General features: G+C 44.5%; 1 protein-coding gene across 1 annotated transcript in view; it reads right to left on the bottom strand.

Moving 5' to 3' along the window:
* Window positions 1–1,595: 1,595 nt before the first annotated feature.
* The window catches only part of ATRN (attractin), a 215,992-nt gene continuing 206,734 nt past the window's right edge, over window positions 1,596–10,853 (bottom strand). Inside the window, 3 exon segments of the mRNA XM_078148561.1 lie at window positions 1,596–4,570; window positions 6,859–7,007; window positions 8,852–8,970. Coding sequence (XP_078004687.1) covers window positions 4,530–4,570; window positions 6,859–7,007; window positions 8,852–8,970 — 309 coding nt within the window. The 3' untranslated portion in view covers window positions 1,596–4,529.

The following is a 10,853-nucleotide window of genomic DNA, read 5'->3' as shown; positions in this document are numbered from 1 at the left end:
TGGGATCCTGTGCTATGTGGGGCAATGACTGTGTCTAGTCCTGGGCATTCTGTATCTCTGCGCCCGAGCTGAGCACAGGAATTGGAGGGTGGCCCCATGGGTGCTCGGTAAGTGTTTTCTGAATGTAAGATAAAGGGGGGCTGTGTCACTTGGGGGAAGCCACGGGCTCTCTTGGCCTTGCTTTCCTCATCTGCAAAATAGCAAAAAATGGAGCCCTGGACCAGATAATGATAGCTGGCATTTAGAGAGCCTCTAAAACTGACGCAGTATTTCATTATCTGATTCAGCTTCACAAGCCACCCTGAGAAGTTAGGACTGATAGGTTATCATTCCTCTTTTTACAGACAGAGAAACTGAGGCTCAGAGAGGTTTGTTATTTGTTCATGATCACACACAGTGAGTAAATGGCAGAAGCAGAATTTGAAATCAGGCCTTCTGAATTGAAGCTCTGAGTTCTTTCCACTGTACCACACTGTCTCATCAGAAATACTGCTCTTTTGTCCCCTGTAATGCATGAACAAAATCTTGTTAAACTGAATGCAATGAACAAAACGGGGAAATTATGAGTAGCAATGGCTGGAGAAGGTGGTCTTCTTGGGCTTGACCTGAGCTGCTACGTGATCACCCTTGAGGGGGCCCTCAGCCACATCTTGTTCTGCTCCTCGGGGCCACTGTGGGCCCTTTCTGACTCCTGGAGAGGAGGGGAAGCCAAGGCAGAGCCAGGGGGCCTTTCTTCAGGGACAGGTGGGGGACAGGGCACCTCTTCTCTCTACAGCACTTAAAAACTCAACAAATATTATCCCTTACAACCAACCCTGTGAGGTAGGTGATACAAATGCTTTTGAAATACATTGGGAGATTCTCTTGTCCCACCAACACATTCCTCTGAACAATTAGGCTTCTTCTGGCTTCTAGCAGAATTCATTAAGGCACACACAGCAAAGCTGTGTTTCTTCTCCAGTTCTGGGGGTTGAGGGGTGGATTTTAATGGGCTGCAGGGCAAAACAGAAGTAGAAAGTTGACATGTTTTCTCATTGGGTCATAATTCCCTGGAGGGTTTATTCTGTCAGGAATAACTACTTACATTTTTAGAACGCTGTAAGACTTCAAAAAGCACTTTCCCCATAACACTCTTATGAGGTAGGCAGCTCAGGTATTTTTATCTCCATCTTATGGATGAGGAAACGGAGGCACAGAGACATGAAGTCACTTGGTAACAATAGCTAGCTTTTATATCAAGTTTTAATACTTGCAAAGTGATTGACAGGTTATCTCAGTTGAATAACTTGCCCAGTCTTATAGCAAGTGAGTATCACAGGAGCTCAAACTCAGTTCATCTGGTTCAAGAATCAAGACACTGACTTTCCAATACATTCTCAGTACGGAATTCATGACTCCAAGAGCTAATCTTACTGAGAAGCCTGCAGACAGACTGGCACATGGAGACTCTAAGTGAAATCAATGGCTGGGACTAAAGGCATCTTTTTTCTACTGGATTTTTTTTTTGTCTTAGTATCTTAAAAGTTTCTGGTGACCAAAAAAATAAAAGATAAGACAGAAATGTGAGAGCAAATACTTAGAGCCAAAAGGCCCACTTTAACCAGATCTTCTACTTTTATTTCCGAAGGAAATTTTGTATTACAGTATTTACTTTTTGTTTATATACATGTACTTCACATTTGTGTTTAAAATGCACAGACCTCCCAGAATTCTCTTGTTCCGGCTTAAATTAGCTGTTATCTTACAATACAAAAAAATACCAAAAAGTTGCAGTCCTAACTTGTGTATGTATAACACCCACGATCCCCAGCAATGAAATAGTTTACAATACTTACTCCGTATTTACATATGAGTGCAATCAATGCGAAATTATACATATTAACAAACTAAGCTGGAGTCCGAACACAGAAGAACTGGAAATAACCGCAGACCCAAGGAGTTTCCAAAGACAGAATTAGTTCAAGGAAATAGGTTTCACTAGTGTTAATGTGTGCTAGGTCCAAATTCAGAATAAGTGGGAATCTCTCTCAGGATTTCTTTTAAAAGGGTAGACTGACAGATTTTACAGGTGATTACACAATTTTTCCTCCCTGGCAGAGCTTTTATTAGTGTGAATTACTAATCAGGGGGAAAACGTCTCTTGGGGATAATTACAGTACCTGGAAGACATGCACAAGAATTTTTATTGTTTAAGAAAAGTTCAGTAAATTGGGTAACTGTCATTTGAGCCCCAAAGTGGAAGAGACAGCAAGTATCCTGAGCATAATTTGCCTCTGATCAACCTATTTCTTCCCTCTGTTCATACCCCTGCCCTTGAATCTGGCTTACCGGGGCATGGGAGGCCTCTCTCACAGGCCTTCTCCATAGTCCAGGTAGAAGTCAAAGCCAATTCTATAGTTTGGCTGTTGACCTTTCCACTGAACAGAATCTCAGAACTGGAGGGCATCTGGTCCAAACTGGGCAAAAATCCCCTCTACATCCCCACCCCTCATAATCAGTGCTCTCGTTCAGCCTCTCCTGAGAGACCTCCTGTTACAGGGAATATATTACTTTCTTCAATCACTACCACCTCACTTGCTTAACTCTACCCAAAGGTACCTGTGGAAATGCATGTCTGATAAAGGTAAGGAAGTGAAAAACCTGACTCTTTGCCTTAACTGTGTGCTTGGTTGGCAGAAACCCCCAATAAACTTGAACTTGACCAAACAAGATAAAAAGCTGTGCAGTAGCTGTTTAAAGTAAAATATCTATTCCTACTGGTTGGTACGATGATCCTCTAGGCCACGCCAACCTCCTCTTCCCAGTCACCCCAATTCCAAGGTGAGTGTGCACGTGATCTACACCAGGCTAATGACAACTTTCCCAGAAGAGGGACTAGAAAAAGCTTCACTTTCAATTCTAGGGTCAGTGACTCAATGTTCTGGTCCCCTTTACCCAGAGACCTCCCTGCCCAGCCCTATTTTTCCTCCTTGCACACATGACCTGGGAAAATCTGTGGGCCTAGGATTCTCTCCCAGCGCATCTCACAGCAATCAGGTTGCCCTTTTCTTGGGCTGATGGGCCTTAGGGAGAGGTAGAAGGGACCTCAGTCTCTCTGTACCCAGAGAACAGACTGCAAGTTCCTAGGCAAATAAAAATATGGGAAGGAGGAAGAGAGGAAAGAAGTAAACAGGGGTGTTACTGGCTGCTGCACATAAAGGCTACAAACACTTATGAAATTTTTGTTGGAAAAATAGGAGGTATTTGCAAACAAAATAACCAAATAAAAATAACTCTTGTTTTTCAGTGCCCAAAGGCATCATTCTTTATCATGCGTTAAGCTAAAAGGCTGGAAAATTTCCATTAGAAACCTAACAAAGCCACAACCACGAATTTCAACCATCTAAGACATGGCTCTGGAATTTTTGCTTCCATGTCTCACAATACTTCAACTATAAAAACCAACGGAAATGTTTCTAGGGCTGAAACTCAGGGCATCCAACCTCTGCCCTGACACCAAGGCCCCCTGGCAAACGGAGGCTTGGGCCAATTCCGAGGACAAGAGGCTAAACCGGCTTCATTTCAACATTCTCCTGAGGAACAGCTGCATTAAGTTGACTTACTGCCTGATTCTTCCCTTTTTTTTTTTAAAGTAGGAGAAAAGCGTTATTGAGATATTTTGTTTGAAATGAGTTGCATTTAAATGCATCAACATGCTGGGGATATTTTTCCTGCTCAATTGGCAGAGCATCAGGATCTAACTGGATGACTTCTCTGAGCTCCGAAAGATACCCAGTACTTAGCACTGGGGCATGTTATTAAGACAAAACTTAGGCATCATTTACAATGCATCAAAAATACATGAGCAGTTTCTCTGTTTCGTGTGCATTTTCAAAGATTTGGCATTTTGTACACGATGCCTCTGTATTATTTAGCTGTGTCATTAAAATGGTCTTCATTTATTCACAGGCTCTCTGGTGACAGATGGGCCTGTTTCCAGAGCCGCGAAGCTGGCTGAGGAGTGAGACGTCAGCCTCAGAGACTTCGCTTCTCCCCATTCCAGCTGAACTTTAAGTCTGGATGAAGGGGTTTGCTGAAGGTAGCAGGGCTGAGGCAGAGACATGACAATCCCCCAGACACTCCGAGTGCTGGCAGAGAGCAGACGAAGGAAGGCTGTAAGCCCAGGGCGATTCCTAACTCTTGGTCTGTCGCAGGGCTCTCCTTGCCTTGCCTCCTACTTCCTGCTTCCTCTTGTGTGCTCTCCTGTAAATCACTGAAGAGCTGCTCGTTAGCCCCTCTGTGGCAGGACTTTTCCAACAATGACATTAGCGAGGAAGGGGCGGGGGTTGTTGAAGGGTGTCGAGGGAGAGGCACAGAGAAGATATCTCTGCAAAGGGAAAGTCAGTCCTCAGAGTCAATGCTGAGGTGACCTCCTTGCAAGAGCAGCTGCCACAGCTTCTTTCCCCACCTCCCCATTCCTAACACAGGCCTGGATCACTCTCAAGGTCTTTACATAAATGGCACCTCCTGTAGAAGCTGGATGGACAATCTTAGGCAGAGGGGGCTGTGGGGTCTCCTTCTCTGGGTTCACCTGGAAACACAGAGGAAGAGTTGAAAGGGACCTTCAGAGGTTATATACCCTTGCTCTTGGCCAGTATTGTGTGAAGGGGAAAGTGTCCATTCTCGGAGAACTGAGTCTATTGGAGGTAATTCATTTGTACATTAGATAGTGTTATTGTTGGGTTTTTTCCCCCAAAAAAAGACTTCTAGAAAAAAAGCTTTCCTGGGGATCTTACAAAGAGTAGGGTGGGTTATAAGGGTGGGAGAACAGAAAAAGCTCTCTAATTGTTGCATTTCTTCAGGGTTGCATCTCGGAGATAATCCCCAAGGCATTTGTTCTCAGAGGTCTTAGGCTGCCCAAATGCCCAAGGTATGCCTCCCTCACCACCAGAGCGGTGCTGAGATGAGCTGGGAAAGAAGTTCTTCTAGTCCACTGTCACAGCCTAGGCCTTGCTGAGGTAGCGTGGGAGTGATTCTTCCCACTGGCTACTATGGACATTAAGAGACAGAGCATAAGAAAATGGGGGGAAAAAAACTGCAGTACTTCCAGTTTCTAAGAGTCCTTTCCTCCTGCCCCTCATTGCTCACTCCATTTGGCAAACCTGAGTTTCTTCTCTTCAGACTTGTGGATGTGCTGATTCTCTATCAGTCCTCATCATGGGCTCTAGTTGGTGGAGAAGAGCCTCCCACAACTGGGGAGACTGAGGTGGGGAGGTTCCTCCTGATGAGAAAGAAGGTGAATGTCTTTTTTCCCCTTTTGCATGTCATGGCAGGCTCTGGGCTTTGACCCTTGGTCAAAGCTGAAAGTGACCTCCTCCTACTCACATTTCCCCACAGTACTGTCTGAATTTCTCCTTTGCCTCTATCACATTCTACTTTGTACAATACTTATTTACGTCTACATCTCATCCTCCCTCTTAGGTTGTTAGATCCACGGGCCAAGCAAAGGGCCTAGCACACGTCTGAAGTGAACTGAATAGAATCCCATCAGGGACTCCAGACAGATGTCTGAGTCCATTAGCCTAGACCCTGAAGGAAACAGACTCAAGGCAGATGAGGTTAAAATGGAAATGGACACAGGAACCAGAGCTGGGTCTTGCTCCCAGGAGCCAAAGAACACCCAACATGGTGCTCCCAATCCTCTTCATTGGGGGGGGGGGAGGTGTAAGGGGGAGCAGGGCGGTGTGTGGAGGATGAGTCACCTCCACTTTTGTGCCCTGGGAGTAAGCACAGGAAGGGCCAATAGGAACACTAAAGTTGAGACCTAGAAGGTTATGGGACACACACAAGGGACACCCCACATTCACACACCTTTGACTTGGGACAAGAGGTGAGAACAGCAGTTTTTACATAGGATATTGTAGCTCAAATCTACTTTCCCTTCCAGGTACTGCTACCAGGTTAAGCACATCCTTGGGTGGGAAAATTCTATCATCTTTCCTGGCTGCAAATGAGGTTTTAGAAAAGAGCACAGATTGCCTAGGGTAACCATTTAAATTTTACGGGAATATAGGAATGCAATTATGTAAAAACCTATGTATACTAATTTCCCAATTGCTAGATCTATTTAAAGTCTAGGCACTTCGTGTGTGTGTGCACATGTGTGTGTTCTAAATGGGTTAAGACTATATTAACCAAGATTCCTTAGAAAACCACAATAATTTGCATTCTTTCCAAGTGACATTTCTGATCTTTATATTAAAATAGTCTCATTCTATTCTACTTTGACATGATTCCAAAGAGATGGACTGTAAATAATTCTCAACTAGAAAAATACCACTCCACGGGAGAGAGATATCTCTGCCTAGATGGTTCAAGAATAAACAGCATTTTTTTTAACAGAGAATACACTTCAGATGAAAATTAAGTGACTTCACCTGAAGGTTCCCTAAAAGCCTGCATTGGTGAGTTATCGATGACTAACATTTACCTGTAAACACTGCATCTTTTTTTTTTTTTTGCACAGTTGAGAAATACAAGTCCCCAGGAACAGTTCTCCATGTGTAAACCTGAGTGTCATTCATTCCTAACTGTTCTCCTGGCTTTATTTACACTGACTTCCCATAATGATGACGAGATCATTATTGGACCTGTAATTAAATTAAATGAATCTGACGAGAAAGAAAAGGGTGGACTCTGGAACACAAACTGGAGCAACTTTCAGACAAAGCAAACGACCATGCAAGACAAGGTTGGGCTCAAGGACGCTGCCTTCTCCAAGTATCTCCAGTCGCTTGCACCATGACTGTAAAATCTGTGGCCCTCCCTCCCCCCACCCTCCCTCCCTTTCCAACTGTTCTTGTGTGTTAAAACCCTTACAGGAACAGTCCTCATGCTCCACCATCAGATGCAGGTTCCAGGCTGTGCAGGTGGCTGCTGTTTCCGATTTCGCATGGCTCCTGATTTCTCTTTGTAAGCAATTGGCATCTGCTGAGAAATGTCCACCAGTGCACTGGCTACGGCAAGTCCTGAAAAGAGACCCCGAGAGGATAAGCACTGACAAGCAGCCTGTCTGCCGGAAAGCCACAAACTGTGCTTGACCTCTGATCCAGCAGTACTGCTAGCAGAATTGTATCCCAAAGAGATGATAAAAAAAAAAAAAGAAAAAGGACCCATTTGTACAAAAATATTCACAGTAGCTCTTTTTGTGGTGGCAGAGAGTTGGAAACTGAAGCTACGCCCATCAACTGAACAAGTTACAGTACAAGAATGTGATAGAATACTGTACTACTGCGCTGCAAGAAATGAAGAGGGGGATGGTTTCCAAAAAACCTGGGACTACCTAAACCAACTGATGCAAAGAGAAGTGAGCAGAATCAGGGGAACTATCTGCACAGTAACAGCAATATTTTGAAGATAATCAACTTTGAAAGACTGAGTAACTCTGATCAACATGGTGACCCACCAGAATTCCAAAGGACTCATACAAGCTATCTCCAGATGGAAAACTGATGGGCTCCAGGCACAGACTGAAGCATGTCTTCTTCTCTTTCTTTTTTTTGGACGTGGTTAATGTGCAATTTGTTTTATATGACTATACATATTTGTAATGAATTTTATTTTTCTTGCTTTCTCAATGTGTGGGGGAGGGAAAGGAAGACAATTAGGAACCGAAAATGAAGTAAAATGAGGTACTGGGGGGGAAAATGAATAATATGCTTTTCATGGGCTACTTAACTATCTGTCCAGCACCTGTGAGGATACCAGACATTGGTGGAAGGAAACAGAACCATCTACTTTTGTCAGAAAATGCATTTCACGCCATGGTTTCATTTTGACAGACATTAAATGCCTATCAAATTCAAGGCCTTTGGTGAAGCTTCGGGGAGAAAAGGATGCATGAAGGTGCAGAGTCCCTGCTTGAGGAGCTTACCTCCTTCCTGGGCATGGCTCTGTGTGGGCTAATTCAACATGCAAGAAAAGAAATGTAGTCCAAGGCAGGGTGTGAAAGGCAAGAGGGAATCTGACAAAAGGCTCCAGGAAAATCTCAGAGAGCAGACACTTCCAGTTGGGGCGAGCAGAGTCGGTGACACCCGAGGAAGGTACTAGGTAAGCGAACAGTAGACAGAGGTGGGTAACAGCGTGCTGCTCAGGAAGGTGAGCGGAAGCCAGACTGCAGAGAGCTCTGAAGGCCAGAGTTAGAAGTCTGCATTTTATTTTGGAGGCACTAGGGAGCCACTGAAGATTTCTGAGCTGCTGGATGACACGTCTGAGTCTGTTTAAAAAACATCGACTTGGAGAGGGGAGAGAATAAAATCAGGGAGACCAATTAAGAAATTATTCTAATAGTCCAAGTGAGAGGTTCTGAGGATCTGAATTAGCATTGAGGCTGTATCAGTGGAGAGAAGGGAATGGATTTAAGGGATATCAGAGAAATAGAACTGATAAGACTTGGCATCTGAATGGACGAGAAGAGAGAGGAAGGTCAAGGATGACCCATACTGTGAACCTCAAATGACCAGAAGGATGATGCCATCAACAGAATGAGGAGTTCTGGAGGAGAAATGGGTTATCGGAGAAATATGAGTTCCATTTTGGACACGTTGGTCCCTAAGCTTTCTTCCAGACCTGACGTTTTATCTCCTAAGGCCCTTCTCAGCTCTAAGATTCTGTTTTGTAAATTTTCTCTCCTTGGGCCTAGCCTGGTGTTCTCACCATCTAAACACAAAGAGATGCTTAAGAAATGTTTCCCGGCTGATTTCTTGTATTCTAAGGTCCCTTTCACCACTGACATGTCTTAGCTTGAAGGGTGACCTTCCTCAAGGCCAAAGGCAAGTTGCTGCTTTCATGTCAGCCGAAGGGGAACATCTACTCACCTGACTGTCCTGGCGGGGGGATTCCTCCCAGGCCTCTAGGAAGCCTCACAAACACTGAAAGGACTGCTGCTCTGTTACCAAAACAGGGCTCCAGTGCAATGGGCTTGGGAACAGCCTGTGGAGGAAAGAAAGCACAAAGGGCTCATAATGGTTTCTTAAAGGATCACTGAAAAAGAGGCTTGCCCTATTTTTTCTGATCCACCCCGGGGGGGGGGGAGACAGGGGAATTAAGGGAGTGGGTAGAGCCTGGCCTCTAGCAGGATTAAGAAGTATTTTAGCCTCCCTCCTGGACATAAGAGTAGCCCCAGCATTCTCTAAGATCAGAAAGCGTTGCAAGAACACAAACATCAATGGGGCTGGCATGCACACCAAAGATTACATACAGGTTAATTTTCGTGGCAGGAGGGTCCCCCTTCCTGTGGTTTTTGAAAGCTGCTGCCTGTCACTGCACTTCCCCCTCCCCATTCCATGCCACGCCCACCCTGGCTTGAGAGTCAGTAGCCCAACACGCTGTCACACACACACACACACTATCAATCAATCAACCCACAAGCATTATTAATTGCCCACTATGTGCCAGGTGCTGTGCTAGGTACAAAGGCACACACTTTTCCACTCGAGAATCCATACTTTGTAACCAACACACATCATCCTTCTCCTGCCAGGGGTCCAGGTACAATGGCTCTGCGCCATGGCCTGCTACTTCTGAAAGGCTGCTGGCCCCTAACCTAAAAGAAGAGGGGTGAAAGTGACTGCTTGGTGTCTTGGCCCTTTTGGTTCCATTTGGCAGTATAGATCAGGTCCTTCCCTGACACTCAGCACTTTGTACGACTGAAAGCCAGTTCCCTTCTTGGCTATGAGTAACCTCGTGGACATATGTAGTAGGGGCCTAAGTGGTCATGCTGGTGGTAATGAATCTTGTGTATTCTGGGCCACAACTGTTATGGCCACTTTGAATCTTGCTTTAATGGACTTATAATGGAACTACCTAAGACCAGCTGAGAAGCTGGCGATACCAATGAAGAGTAAGCCAAAGCACGACTAATGAAGCTACCACTGAATACAACTGCCAACTGTCTTTATAGATTCAGGACTGCTCACCGGTGATGAGACCCCCCCAAGTCAAACTGCTGTTCCTCTACCGGCAGAAAAGGAGAGCACCTGTTACATTATGATCCCCAGATGCCACCTTGAGTTATATGGTTATGAGGCTGAATATCGATCTCCATTTATCTGCTATTAGTTATGCATTTGTCTCAACTAGCAGAGGACTAGTTTGATCTGCTGAGCAGTAATTATCACTTCCAAATTCTCCTCTCGGAAGACTATGCAAAAGCACGGTGCCCATTTCATTCTCTGATATCATCTTCATACATGCTAATCAAATAATTGCTACTCATTCATTTAATTTAAAACTGTCATGGCATACTTTAATAAGAGGCCCAGAGACATGTTCCTACTAGCTAGAAAGAGAAGAATCAAATATCACAATTAAATTATCAGCACCCAATAAAACATAGTAGAGTGAGCTAAACAAATTGAACTTAAAATCATTTTATGCTCAAAAGAAACTGGCATCACTACAACAGGGCCTTACTTGTCATCTGTTCAGGGTAATATAAATTGGACTTTCACAGATTAGGAAGATAAAACCCAGTCTGGGTATGTTGATGACCACATAGTTTTCCTGTTGGTTCTTTCAATAAAATCACAGAAGTTCACAATAATTTCTTTTCTGCAAAGCATGTATATGGGCTATATTCTTACAATCATCCCATTTCTTATGCTGATGGCATGGAAGCCAGGAAGCAGCTGAAGCCATCCTCCTGTTCCCAGCCTTCTGTCTTGGTGAGGGGAGTAGATGGCCTCACCCCTGCCTCCCTTAACCTTCCATCCTACGTTTCCCCCTCCATTCTCTCTCCACCCCTGACCCTTTGGTTCTGTTATCTCCTTTTGCCCTGTACAATTTTCTGTCCTATCGGAGTTCCAGAACGCCCT

The sequence above is a fragment of the Phascolarctos cinereus genome, unplaced genomic scaffold, assembly GCF_003287225.1.
Source record: "Phascolarctos cinereus isolate Bilbo 61053 unplaced genomic scaffold, phaCin_HiC Scaffold_9;HRSCAF=440, whole genome shotgun sequence".
Taxonomy (NCBI): Eukaryota; Metazoa; Chordata; class Mammalia; order Diprotodontia; family Phascolarctidae; genus Phascolarctos; species Phascolarctos cinereus.
Note: the sequence above shows the minus strand (reverse complement) of the source record. Positions and strands in the feature narration are given on the sequence as shown.